Source organism: Mytilus trossulus, chromosome 8 (assembly GCF_036588685.1).
Source record: "Mytilus trossulus isolate FHL-02 chromosome 8, PNRI_Mtr1.1.1.hap1, whole genome shotgun sequence".
NCBI lineage: Eukaryota > Metazoa > Mollusca > Bivalvia > Mytilida > Mytilidae > Mytilus > Mytilus trossulus.
The window spans coordinates 25,015,261-25,030,561 of record NC_086380.1 but is presented as its reverse complement, the minus strand read 5'-3'; the positions used below and the strand labels follow the sequence as shown (position 1 = coordinate 25,030,561).

Genomic DNA, 15,301 nt, shown 5'->3' with positions numbered 1-15,301 from the left:
GTCCCGCTTCAGGTTAAAGTTTTTGGTCAAGGTAGTTTTTGATAAGATGAAGTCCAATCAACTTGAAACTTAGTAACATGTGCCCTATGATATGTTTTTTCTAATTTAAATGCAGAATTAGAGAATTTATTCCAATTTCACGGTCCACAAAACATAGAAAATGATAGTGCGAGTGGGGCATCCGTGTACTGTGGACACATTCTTGTTTTAAACCAACATAATACTAGACTTCCATATCAGTAGTAAGTCATAAATGTTGTTTTTCTCTGGTGATGGATAATTGAAATCGGTTAGAAACTGGCTTTTCTTAAATTTTCTCAATTTTTCTTATTTTAGCATTTTTTTTACCTAATTTTTTTTTTAAAATCAAAAAGATACCAAAAATTTAATTTTCATCATTTTTCACACCAAAATAGTACTAGACTTGCATATAGGTAGTTTAATCATTAGTGTTGTTTTCCTCTGGTGATGGATAATTGAAAACGGTCAGAATATGGCTTTTCTCAAATTTTCTCAATTTTCCCTATTTTAGCATTTTTTACCTTATTTCTTGAAAAAAATCAAAAAGATACCAAAATTCTATTCTCATTATTTTTTACACCAACATAGTACAAGACTTCCATACAGGTAATTAAGTCATTAAGGCTGTTTTTCTTCAATGATTGATCATTGAAAACGGTTAGAAACTGGCATTTCTCAATTTTCCTTATTTTAGCATTTTTTTACCTCATTTTTTGAAAAAAATCAAAAAGATACCAAAAATTTTATTTCCTTTATTTTTTACACCAACATAGTTCTAAACTTCCATATAGGTAGTTTAGTCATAAGGGCTGTTTTTCTCCAATGATGGTTCATTGAAAACGGTTAGAAACTGGCATTTCTCAATTTTCTCAATTTTCCTTATTTTAGCATTTTTTTACCTTATTTTTTGAAAAAAATCAAAAAGATACCAAAAATTTTATTCTCATTATTTTTTACACCAACATAGTACTAGACTTCCATATAGGTAGTTTTGTCATAAGTATTGTTTTTCTCTGATGACGGATAATTGAAAACAGTAAGAAACTGGCTTTTTCCCCATACATTTCAATGGAAAATAGCGGTTTGAGCCCTTATATTGAATTTCATTAAAAAAAATGTCAAATTCACAAAAAATTGAAAAAAAAATTATATATTCCTAGTCAGTATGTTATACTGAAAGGGAAAAATATAAGTTTGACCAAATTAATTTTTTTTAGTTGAACAGTCCTGCCTGGTTTTCTCTGGCATTGCCTCTTAAGAACTAAAAATTATATTGGTTTATCTTCATTCAGATCTGTTGTATTGTCCAGCAGATTAAAATTATACCTACATTCGATCCTATTAAGTCTAAAAAAAAAATCTGTCATCAAATGTTTAATTTATTTCACCATAAACATGATAATAGGAAAGAAAAAAACCCTTTATGATTTCAATTGATTTTTAAATAATTGTTTTATCTTAACCTTTACTGTTCTGTAATGCTTACATCTCCGGAGACCGTGTATATTTACGCCAAACATTTTTCATTTTAATCTGAAATATAGAGTTTGCAAAATACTCTACAAATTTAAAAGTTAATTTGTTTGATAAATGTTACAAAAAATTGTTATAGTCACTTCTTGAAATACACATTCGTTATGAGATTTGAAATTTGTAATTTTCATGATATTACATTATTTGATTCCAAGAGGATAATATCAAAAGAAATGATAAGTTTGTGTTAAAAACACTTTATTTGATCAATATTTTGAATAAATTAAAACATTTGAATTTGATAGTTTTAGAACAAAAATAAATTTCAATCTCCTTCTAAAGAACAAAATATTGAAATTGCTTACCTTGATCATTTTTTAATTTGTCTATACAAATTGAAAAATGAAAAATGCTCCAACGTGGAGCATTTTTCAATTTGTCTTTCAAAATTGAAAAATGAAAAATGCTCCGAGGTGGAGCATTTTTCAATTTGTCTTTCAAAATTGAAAAATGAAAATTGGTTGAATTTGCATTTTTAGAAAATTTTCTCAAATATGAAAATGTTTTTGTGTGTAGCATTATTCAAATTTGTAATCGTTAAGAAATTGATATAAAAGATAATCAAATTACTGATTCATTCATTCACTTAAGGAATTTTGTTTTTATACTTTGAATATAATACACATGTATGTATTTGTGAACCCGGAAATACACATTTATTACCAAACCCCGAAAAGATAGGAGAACAGCAACGCACCAGCAAACTTTTCTGATGTTTGACTGTCCCTTTGGTATCTTTGGTCCCTCTTTTTCAAAGAAAGAAATGACAAAGAAAAACAAAAGTTAGATATATAGACAGATTAATGTAAACAATGAATGACAGATTGATAGATCGAAAGATAGATATAAACATTAATCGTACCGCGGATAAATTATCACGTTGTGATTGGTTTAACGCCGTCATGTGGTGACCCCGTATGAGACCGTAGGGGGTTAGTTTTCATAGGGGGTTCGTGACGCGATAATGGTGACGTCATCTATTAATGTTGTTGTGTTTCTTTGATTATTTTTCAACAAAACGCAGCAGAAAAAGTCCAGCGTACGATAAATTCGTTATACGGTTAACTACTGACCCCTTACGGATTCATAGAGGGTGAATAAAATCCATAGGGGATTCGGCCTCCGGCCCCACCTGCTATGGATTTTACTTACCTTCTATGGATCCGTAGGGGGTCAGTAGCGAACCATATAATTTATAGAAGCTACAAAGACAGATAGATATATAGATAAAAAGAAAGAATGATTTTTTTTTGTGGTCATTATCGTACTTGTCATTGTACCATATTTGTTCGGTATTTGTTGATATCAGACATAGTTCACACACATACACACACACCTTAACCTAAAAAGATCTTCAAGATATATTGCGCTTAAAACTAGAAAAAAAACGGAAATAGTAAAATATTTTATAAAAAGTGTCAACAATTTAAACATTTAAAACGCCTATTTGAAACAAATTATATTTTCGATCTCATTATTACACATTTAAATATTATGAACATTTTTCAAATTTAAATATTGCACAGTAAAATGAAAAATGAAAAATTGGAGCATTTTTCATTTTTCAATATCAAACGTCAAATTGAAAAATGCTCCACGTTGGAGCATTTTTCATTTTTCAATATTTGAAGACAAATTGAAAAATGCTCCACGCTTGAGCATTTTTCATTTTTCAATATTGTAAGTCAAATTGAAAAAGCTCCACGTTAGATTATTTTCCATTTTTTAATATTGTAAACTAAATTGAAAAATGCTAAAGATCAGTATTTTCAATATTTGCTTTTAAGAATGAGATTGAAATATATTTCGTTTCATAAAGCAAGCAAATAAAAATGTTTTAATATTTTTAAACTTTTGACAAAATAAAATCATTTTTAACACAAACTTATTGTTATTTATTTCAATATCTTCGTTAAATCAAAAATGTAATTTCATAAAAATAACAAATTTCAAATCTCATAGAGAAAATGGTTTTTCGAAATTGATTTCTATAGATTTTTGTTAAATTTAAAAATCCAACTATCTTCAAAATTTGCAGAGCAATTTGAAAAATTATTTTTCATTTTGAAATGAAAAATGTTTGGCGTAAGTGTACACGGACGCTCCAGGTTTTAATGCTGTCCATTGTATTTTTTTAAATAGAAAGAGTGCAATTACAAGTTATAGAAAAAACAAAGGACATGAGGTATCCACCTATCACTCAAAATCAGTACATGCACATCAAAAGACACACAAAATGCAAAGGAACATTGCTGCTCTTCATCTCAAAGTGACATATTTGAATCAAAACTATTTACGACGGTGTCAACCTCAGATATTGTTCCCCGTTGCACGGTTCACCACTCAATAGTGCTTTATTCCCATTTGACCATTCCAGAATTTACTTTTTACCATTACAACATACCACTTCTTTATTTTGAAGGTTGCGAATTTTTGTAAATATATATATCTATAGTTCTTATCTGTGTTGATAAGGAAACCAACTTTTGTTAGTTATAACAATAAAATGCTCGATGTAGCAAGACTGAATAATGTCACATTGAATGTATATTTTCTACATGGCAATTGATGACAACATCCTCAGCTCAAACCTTTTAAAAAGAGTATCAATGTTTTCGTTTTATGTCTATCCAATTTATAGCAAAAAATCATAACAAAACGGAACAAATGAAAACAACTGTGCACGCCATATTCCCAATTTGGTACAAGCATTTTCCAAAGAAAGGGTGGGCTAAACCTGGTTTTATAGTTAGCTATCTATGTTATTCTTCACTGTCCTTTACCTTACACATTTCGTAGAATATTGTAGACAAAAGAAAGGTAGAAAGTTGTAGAACTGCTAAACCAAAGTGGAAACGAAAACACCACCAGTCAAATGACGACAGATAGATATTTCATGAAAATTGTATTTGTGCAATTAAAACCTTTATTAAACATGTTAAACACTATAAATTATTCGAAATAAAAAAAGTATTACAACAAAGCAAGTATTTAGCAGTATTGAAATATAACATATATATTTATATATAAAAAAAATGTAACATAAAATAAAAGAATGATAAAGTGATATATCTTATGCAAACAAAACTATTCAAACAGTGTAATGTATTAATGTATCTTTCTCAGATTAGTTCATTTGACTATTATTTAAATGTCATAGTACATGTAACGAAAATTTGTGTTTAGTCATTTGGTCTATTCTCACTCTTTGTTTTAGGTTTTCGGCCAATGAAAATTATAAAACGTTATGTTCCAATTTTCAACATTTTGCCTGTAGTTTCAAGAAATAAAAAACACTCATCTTATCATTCCATAATGCAATTAACATTTTAAAGAAAATGAAAATAATATTGGCTTTGGATGGGCAATATCTTTTTTGGAATAAATACACAATGGAGAACAACTTTTTCTTTTATTTCATAAAAAACTTTTAATTTCAAAATTGACAAGTGTGTATTGATTTCTAATCGAGAAGCAATTACTATTGATGTACATGCAATTGCGCACACATTTGACATTTTTACTCACATGATTGATCTGTGTAATAAAATAAACTCAAGTATCCGTAGAATTAACAAATATTAAAGATTTATCGTAATAACGAAAACATTTACAGATTTAAAACTGTCATTTTACTTTAAAATGGATTGCAGTTGCTCTTTTCTTGGGTTACCTTTTATAAAAATATTTCATAGCCATATCTGACATCTCAATCGTATTACACACGTTATGCTCTATATCTTATTGAGTAGGGAAATTACTACTGTTGAATAAAAAGTGGACACAATGAAATACCGTAAAATCATTGAAAAAGATAGTGTTCTTTATGAAGACAAATCGATTCGGGAAATACTAACACTTTATTTACTAAAAATATACGTTATAATATAAACATAAATCTAAAATATTTCTGTTAGAGTATCTACATATGATGAACGTGGTGTACATGCAAATTGTTTAGTAATATATGATATATTCACATCTCACGCAAAACAAAAGGTGACTTGTGTTAATGTCCTTTCTTCTCTTCTTAACCTGCATAACAAAAACAAAATTAATAGTATAAGAAAGTAAATGACAAGGTTTTTATTTTTACCCATTATTAAAATGCTATCATATTTACTAACTTTACAAGCGTTATCTAATATCTTCTTGACAACAGTGAATTATAAATATAAAAGCAAAAACAAAACAACTACTGAAAAGACAGAACAAAGACTGGACAAATCTTAATTGACTGCAAGCGATTTGTTCTGCATTAACCCGCGTGATCAAGTTTGAAAAATAACCGAAAGACTGAAAAAGAGATGCAAAATATACCGAACTGACAGATATTGCTCCAAACGTCGGAAGTGTTGCTCTTTTAAGTACGAACTCGGTGAACACGGCCAGGAAAGGGAAAGCTGATGATACAAAAGGAATAACTCATCTCAGATGTCGAATACAAACTGGCAATGCCACGGCAAAAAAAAAAACCTTCAGACAAAAAACGGTCTACAAAACGAAAAAAAAAAAAAATAACAACAAAGACAAACTCCATAAAACAAAAAGCAACAAAAAACAGGGTTGATCTCAGGTGCCCTGGAATGCTTAATACATCCTGCTAAATTATTTATAATCCTGTCTTTGATAAGATCAAAATGACTGTTGCAGTTCACATACTGTTTACTAGTTAACTAGGGATATCAGACTGATTTAGTCAACATCTAAATTGTGTTTACTCTATAAAAACATAATGGGAAACAAGTTACCTTATTTATCGTTTCCCATCAAAGTTTCCGAAATTTCCAGCTCCTATAACATTTGTATCTTTATTATTCTCTTCATACGAATTACCAATGTTGCTGTTGTCATTTGCAGTGTTTCCATCTCCTTTGTTGCCACTTCCTATACTCCATCGTTTACCTTCATAAGACCAGTCACGTTTTCTTCCAAAGTCTCCGATATTTCCGACGCCATATACATTTGTATTCTTGTCATTATACTTCTCGCTATTGCCGATGTTACTATTGCCATTTGCAGAATTATGATTGCCTGTATTTCCACTTCCAATATTCCAGTCACGTTTCCTTCCAAAGTCTCCGATATTTCCTATCCCTCCTACATGTGTATTTTTATTATTTTCTTCATATGAATTACCGATGTTGTTGTTGTTGTTTGCTTGATTACCATTACCTTTGTTGCCACTTCCTATATCCCATCTTTTATCCTCATTTGACCAGCTACGTTTTTTTCCAAAATCTCCAATATTGCCTATTCCCGCTACATGTGTATTTTTATTATTTTCTACATGAGAATTACCAATGTTGTTGTTGTTGTTTGCTTGATTACCATCTCCTTTGTTGCCACTTCCTATACTCCACTTTTTCTCTTCATTTGACCAGTCACGTTTCTTTCCAAAGTCTCCGATATTCCCGAAACCCGCTACATGTGTATCTTTATTATTTTCTTCATGCGAATTACCAATGTTGTTATTGTTGTTTGCTTGGTTATTATTTCCTTTGTTACCACTGCCTATACTCCACCTTTTCCTATTGAAAAGGTAAACAACACATTTAAGCTCATACGTCCAGGTTTAGAACAGAAAACAAATATGGGTGGAAAGTATGACATTTTGTGTTATAGAACAAAGATTTGAGATCCTCCTAGTACAAGTTGGAATTCCGATACTGTAAACAAACTTATTTTTGCGAGCGATTATTTTTCGCGACTTTCGCGAGTATAAAAATAACTTGAATATAAATCGTCGCGAATATGTCAATCTTTGATATTTCTTAATAAACTTTTTTAAGTAAATAAGATAATCGCGAAATTAAATAGCCGCGAAGTGGTCAAGAAAGGGTAAAACGCGAAATAAAGTATCCGCGAAAATAAGTTGGTTTACAGTATTCACTAGTAGAAAATCAAATATCCAGATTTGTACTTGGAGGAATCTGAATTGTTAAATTTCTTTTAACAATGATTAAAAACCAAGAATGTATTTAAAACAATAGAAAGTATGATTTATTCAGGATTCTACTGGATTTTTTTTTAAATAATGGATGATGGACTATTTTTACTGTCAGATGCACTTGATATGTAGAAAAACAAAACAAACGATACCAGAATACAACTTTCGATAGTTTTTCACAAATGATATATGGTATAATACATCAATGTTCGTGAAATTATTGAATTTATCATGGTATTTGCTGATATTTTTTTATGTAATTTTGATAGGCAAACAATTTTGACTTTGTAGCAAAAAAAAATTATTAACATAAATCAATCAAATTTTATCTTATACACACCATGTGATATGCTTCCAACAAAAATTAGATTTTTGTTAAAATGTGTCCCTAAAATTACTCAAAATCTGCAAAATTGAGAGTTTAGCAACACATAGAGTTTTGTATTGCGCTTTGGTATTTCTTTTCGCAACATCGGTTCAATTTTTATCTATTATTTCAAATGTATTCAGTGTAACGATCAACCAATCCTTTATATTTGGCGACTAACGTACAAAATGAAAATAACTTCTGAAAAGTTAACTTTAATGTTGAAACTTCAAAGGCTTGGAAGGATGTTATGATACAGATTCATAATTGGAAGTTGGAAATTAATCAAAGATGATAGATGAAGTTCAACATGAAATGTAAGTACTCACTATAATATTAGCTATAGACGTAAAGTGAATGTTCAAATTACAGAAATGACAGAAATGATATATAGATTCTAACCACGGTTTGTTATGGGGTAAGTATTGTTCAGTGCTTAGACTGTTAAAAAGATAAGCCCATTAGATACGTTATCTCGAAATTTTTCTAAGTCATAAATAAGATTCATAAATTTTAGTTTATTAGTATCAGAATGAAAAACTATAAGAACCTTATTAACTATGAATTGTTTTTACAAATTGAACTAAAACTACTACAACACTGGTTTTACCTGAGATAATTCATTAGGGAATCAATGGCTAAATCATCATTGTCACTATTTATTTCTCCAAGATCGGCATCTCTCTTTTGAATACCCATTCCTGAAAATGTTACAGAAAAGATGCAATTTGGTATTCATTTTTGAGAACAAACAAAAAAGCATTGTTAAGATTTGCTTATCTTTCATAGAACAATGCTTCGAACAAGTTTTGTGACAACGAACTGTTTGCACAAACAGTACAAATATAATCGATCAAAAGATCGAAACAAATGTTTGGGTCCATAAAAATTTATTTCGGCGATTGTTTTCTTCTTTTATTGATTGGTTGTATACCTTTGTCCTAAGTCATTGACAAGACAAAAACAATACTTTTAAACTTTTCGAATGTAAATACACATTTTGTTAACTAACAGTGTAATTGTTCTGTGAAATCTTTCTAAAGACTTTGTGTATCATATTTTTAATAGGTATAAACACAATTGTCTTACCACATACTGTCATGAACAGACAGCTAAATATTACTACAGCCTTCATTGTCACTAGTTTTCTGCAATAGAAAAAAAGTACAATTCAGTATTGAAATTACATTCGGTAAAATTGTTCTGCAGACAAAAAATGATGCATGTATTGTGCTTGTTAATATGTAGTTAAGTTTATGTAGCTGTTTTTAAAACGTGTTATTAAAGAGTATATGTTAGCTTTGGATTTCAAATATTTTGGCCATGAGCATCACTGAAGAGACATGTATTATCGAAATGCGCATCTTGTGCAAGAGAATTGGTACCGTTAATTGTATTAAGGAATACATGTTCAAGCTCGTATACAAGTAAACGATTATTTGTCCAAGCTCATATTCAAGTAAACGAGTATGTGTCCAAGCTCATATTCAAGTAAACGAGTATGTGTCCAAGCTCATATTCAGGTAAACGTGTATGTGTCCAAGCTCGTAAAGAAGTAAACGAGTATGTGTCCAAGCTCATATTCAAGTAGCAGACTCTGTATCATTGTACCATTTCGGATTTTTATATAAAACAGCACGTTTACTAAAAAAAAAAGACAACTTAATGACCAAGATCAATAATAAAAATATTATTGCTACATGTAAGAATTGTTGCAAATGTTCAGATACAGCATAACGAGTTATATATGCAGACATGTTTAAACTTTCATAATACCGCTTAATAGTTATAATAAAATTGAGAATGGAAATGGGGAATGTGTCAAAGGGAACAACCCGACCGTAGAAAAAAAAACAACAGCAGAAAGTCACCAACAGGTCTTCAATGCAGCGAGAAATTCCGGCAACCGGAGGCGTCCTTCAGCTGACTCCTTAACAAATATATACTAGTTCAGTGATAATGAACGCCATACTAATTTCCAAATTGTACACAAAAAACTAAAATTAAAATAATACAAGACTAAAAAAGGCCAGAGGCTCCTGACCTAGGACAAGCGCAAAAATGCGTCGGGGTTAAACATGTTTGTGAGATCTCCCCCCCCCCCCTATACCTCTCGCTAATGTTGAAAAGTAAACGCATAACAATACGCACATTAAAATTCAGTGCAAGAAAAGTCCGAGTCTGATGCCAGAAGCATGCATATTAATTTTACAGAACAAAAACGCTTTCTAGCCATTTGTTATAAAGGTGCAGGTGACAGAGCATATATTACGGTAAATTCAGAAACTAATGCGCGGTTTTTCTTTTTTGCGAAAAATGCAATAATTCAAACTCGCATTTTGAAATCTTTTATATGAATTAAAAAGGATTTTTCTCAAAATCGTAAAGTTAAAATCGCAGTTAAGTTTAAAATGACAAAATCGCAATTATAATAAATGCACACAATAATACTTGAATTTACAGTGAACCCCTACACAATTTACCGAAAATGGGTTCGCAATATTTGTATAGTAGGTATAATAAATGTAATTTTGCATCATCAAACATTAACTCTATGAATTAACGGATGCTTGTGTTAAATGTCAAAACGACATTAATTCAACGACACAAACCTATAGAACACTCAAAAGTAAACAAATGATCACTCAACCTTTGACATGCGTCTTAATGATATGTTCATATAAGTCCACACAAGTTGTAAATGAATTTAACAATGTCTTTTAAAGACATTCATCAATATATTATACTTTACTAGATATGATAACTTATAGTAACATAATACAAAGCCCTATTTAATATATACAATTATCGTCTTAAAAAGAATAATCGCGTTTCAGTTTCAAAGTAATTAACTTTTCAAAACACGAGTTTATATTGATAGAGAATTGATAAAGGAATCTAAAGAGCCAAAAATAAACATAGGTCACCGTGCCTGTTTTCGAAATATAAGCCATTGAAATTTTGGAGGGAAAATATTCTCTCTTGACTTTTCATAGCTTTGTCATCAACAAACTAAAGTTCTCAAAAACGTTTAAAAAGTAATTAAAATTTTATAAGACTTTTACAGATTGCTTACCATTATTCATGTAAAAGATTTACAAAAGAAAACTAGGGGTCAAATTTTTTCAAGACATTCAGATGGATAAAACCAGAGGATTCCGAAAATTTGACAAACATTCCAAAAACATGACAAGCCAGCTTCCTTAACTTGTATTTTCTTGATCCCTCAGCGAGATTTTAACATCGATACACTTATGTTGCCTTTACTTATGAACGCCATAAATTCACTTAAAAAATACAAAAAACGTATTGCATATATCAAATTTTGGCTCTTTACACGACGAAAACATTATGTTTAAGTAAATTGTTTTGTCATAGAACTTACCTTTAACTTCAGTTGCACTATACAGATTTCCAAATGTATGCCTGTTTTATAGTTTGGTAAAGGAACGACAGAACCAATAAGGAAAGCGCCTCCCACACGTTAACCTGTTTTTTTTTTATATTTTTAGTATATTCAGCAATATTTTGAAATATAACATGTAAACAAATGAAAGAAGTAGGTGTATTTGAAACGCATTTGGTATCATATGTTTACACCGTCACATGCATAATTATTTTTCAAAAGATTTGTTTTTAAATCTAAAATTACCGGTTAGCATAGTAACATATCAAGAGTTGATGACGTGTGCAGGTATGTGTATCAATGTATGCATGTAGTGACATGTTATATCATTACTCTATATTATCGAACATAATAAAAAAAAAACTTTAAGTGTTTGTCAACTACATTTTCTAAAAAGTATTAAATAATTTCTGAAATAGTACTCTTTACTTTCTTCTATTACATAGGTTTTGTAGTTTGGAATATTTTAATAGCTCATGCTTTTATTTGTATTATTGCACATAAAAGGGAATGATGAATGTCAACACAGAATCAAAATAAATATTATTATGTAATAATTTAACCTCTAATAATTAAGTAAAGCCTGTTTAATGTAATGCTGTTTACAAATGATCTTACTTTGGTCTTTTTAAAATGTCGGTAAACATCTGATAAAATAAGAAATAAATATAACAGTTTAAAGAATTGTTATCATGCTTTTATATTAATCTCAATTATTATTTTGCAAATTTGTATTATTAATAACAAAAACAAAACAAAGCAATAACAAAACCGACATTACCCGATTCTAGAATGCTATCATTTATGTGGAGCAGGATCTGCTTACCCTTCCGGAGCACCTAAGATCGCCTCTAGTTTTAGGTGGGGTTTGTGTTGTTTATTTTTTTACGTTTTCTATGTTGTTTTATGTGTACTATTATTTGTCTGTTTGTCCTTTTCATTTTTAGCCATGGTGTTGTCAGTTTATTGTAGATTTTGACTGTCCCTCTTGTATCTTCGTCCCTGTTTTACTCAAAGTTTTAATCTGATTAGCGTGTTTGTATTGATGGGTACCCAATTTGTCAAGTAACATTGTTTCTTTCACACGATATGGACCGTTTGAGAATATATTCAATAATGGTATATTTACTTAGAAATAGTATGAAATTACGAAAGAGGTGGTCCAAATTAATTGATTGATTCTTTAATATGATTATGCTTTAGGTCGCCTTTTTCAAAATTCACGAATCTAAAAGACAACAACACAGAAAGACAATTAACAGCCGGTAAAACATAATTTAATAGTAAATAGATAACATCAACCTCATTTAAAGCACAGTATGGTCTTGAAGAGTAAGCAGTTCAGTATAATTGAAACATACATGTACGTCATTTTGCGTTATAAGTAACAGCAAAGCACTTTTCTTGATTTATCTTTGTCGGGATAGCTCAAGGCTAAACAGTTGAAAGAAATATATATAAGATAAATTTAAGGACGAAAGATACCAGAGAGACAGTCAAACTCATAAATCGAAAATAAACTAACAACGAAATGGCTAAAAAGACAAACAGACAAACAAAAGTACAAAAGACACAACATAGAAAACTGAAGACTGAGCAAAACGAACACCACCACAGACTTGGGCTTGTCGCAGGTACTCTGGAAGGGAAAGGAGATCCTGCTTCAAATAGGACACCCGTCGTGAAGCTCACGCTATTACAAATTCGATTAATAGTTTAATTCTGTAGGTCACATTCGTGAAAAGGGAACGGTATAGTTGTTACGACATAATGAACATATTCGACATAGTCTGTGAAACGGATATTCCATAACGGTCAACCTACCCGTGATGTCGTCCGTAAAATTTACGAAGAGATAATTTCAACTTCACCATTTGGAACTTTTGTTTTGATAGCTTCCATGTAAGCAGCAACCTTCTATCAAAAACTCATGATAGGAAATACAAGCCCTGGAATATTGTATCAATTGGGAGATATATACACCGTTTGCTGGCCCTGCTGGAATGTTACGACATAGAAAGGAAAAGCTTAGAATTGGGAAGCTGAAATCATCTCTTTTGTTGTAAAGGTTTGTTTTTAAACGACCATCATTGTCAATTTCTAGATGTAAGTCAAGATATGAGGCAGAATTAAATGTATCTATTGTATCCTTAACTCTAGTTAGATGGGATAGATGCGTTCATCATAGTCACCAAATTTTGAATTATTTAGTTAGAGAAAATCTATATAACTGAAAATTATTAAAGGATATTTCTAACTTATCTTTCTTCCTAAGAAGTTCATGTATGGAGTCAGCCTCATGATATATAGGAACAAGTCGGCAAGAAGACGGGCACAATTGGTTTCCATGGTAATGCCGCCAGTCTGTTGAAAAACACATTCCAAACTTAACAAATATGTTCTCAAGAAATCAAGCATCTTGATAATGTCGGTTTCAGGGAATTGTTTGTTTGAATCAGAGTCATTCTTTGCAAAGTAGGATGTATCCCTCTCTAAGAAAAGATACTTGTATCTACGTTGGATATTCTCCTTCATGAAACGAATCAATAAAAACTCCTTTAATTTGTCAATTAGTTTGGAATGGGAAATACTTGGGTATAGTGTAGAAAAGTCAAATGTTTTAATACTATTGAAAGATACAAGCCTTAGATTGTATGTACTCTAAAAGATCTTTGGATTTTTTTAGTATCCACATCTGAGTCACGCCACCTCAAGAATAGGCAGTTTTACAATATCTTTGTAGCCCGGCTTTGATTGCTGATAAAATAGACGTATATAATGTTTAAAGAGGTTACGTTGACACTTGGAAGACCCAGCAATTTACCGGTGTATGTAAGGACACTTATGTAGTTTAGGTATCGAATACAGTGATGGAAGAACTACTTTTTCGTCTTTGGCGAAAATTCGATAGGAACATAGAACAGACATATCATTATCTACGATTTCCTCTTTTAGTGTCGTTAAGGTATATGATATTTCCAAGTGGATTTTCAATACCGAATTCATGTATTATGCAGTTTTTGTAACACGATGTTGTTTGGTGCTTTATCTGCGGGGACAATAATATATTTATCATGAAATAACACCATTTATTTCACAGAATTACGATCATTTTACCTTTTGGAATATATGCAATGATGGTACACCTATATAAAAAAAAGGATGAAGATACAACACAGGCGGTCAAAATTAATGGATTGATTGATTTATATAATTTTTATGCTTTATATCGCATTCTCAAAATTCATAAATCGAAAAAAGATTAGCAACACAGACTGACAATCAAATGTCCGAAAAAACATCACTTACGTGAGGTTGAAATACATCGACCTCATTATAGTATGCTGACCAGACCCATTCTTTTTTTAGATTTAATCGTCAAACATACTATATGGCTTTAATTTATATCATTGTATTCGGAAAAATGAGTACCTTTTGAAATATCGATGTCGTCAAAAAGAGATGTGGTAACAGATTTGCATAAAATAAGGTCAAAGATCAAATTCTGTTCTTATTTGTTTTTTTCCTTGCTTTCAAATTTTGAAGATAAATACAACAATTTAGGTTAAATTTCAGAAACAGACACAACAATGAACTATCTTGAAAGTGTAAAAAAACTAATTAGGAAATCGATTATTTATTCTGGAAATTTGCGTTTTTTGAACGCTTGATCAGTCTATTAAACACATTTTCTGTTAAAGTTACAGTAGTTACGTTGCCGGCTGCCATTCCAGCTCAGCAATAAAGGATAAATATTATTATTTTACCCGAAGCCTACTTTAATGAAGGCGTATTTTGCATAAGCTCATTCATGTAATTCATTAAAACTAACAAGCACTCAATACCTCGAAAACATTTAAAATTAAAACAGATCCAATCAAAGAGAGCCACACAACAGACTTATGCCAGGTGTATCTCCGGGTTCATTTATCAAGCGCATACTCTTGATTTGTTATGCCAACAGTGTCACCTGACCCCTTTGAAACTTTTATAACGTCTTTTATGGCGCTATGTCGGTTCATGT

General features: G+C 30.6%; 1 protein-coding gene across 1 annotated transcript; it reads right to left on the bottom strand.

The window, feature by feature from the left end:
* Window positions 1-4,949: 4,949 nt before the first annotated feature.
* LOC134680748 (N66 matrix protein-like) lies at window positions 4,950-11,420 on the bottom strand. Its single transcript, XM_063539954.1, has 5 exons — window positions 11,257-11,420; window positions 8,961-9,019; window positions 8,482-8,572; window positions 6,306-7,085; window positions 4,950-5,589 (listed from the first exon to the last, which is right to left on the bottom strand). The coding sequence occupies exons 2-4, from the start codon at window positions 9,004-9,006 to the stop codon at window positions 6,311-6,313; spliced, it is 912 nt and encodes a 303-aa protein (XP_063396024.1). The 5' UTR covers window positions 9,007-9,019; window positions 11,257-11,420; the 3' UTR covers window positions 4,950-5,589; window positions 6,306-6,310.
* Between the last annotated feature and the right edge of the window lie 3,881 nt (window positions 11,421-15,301).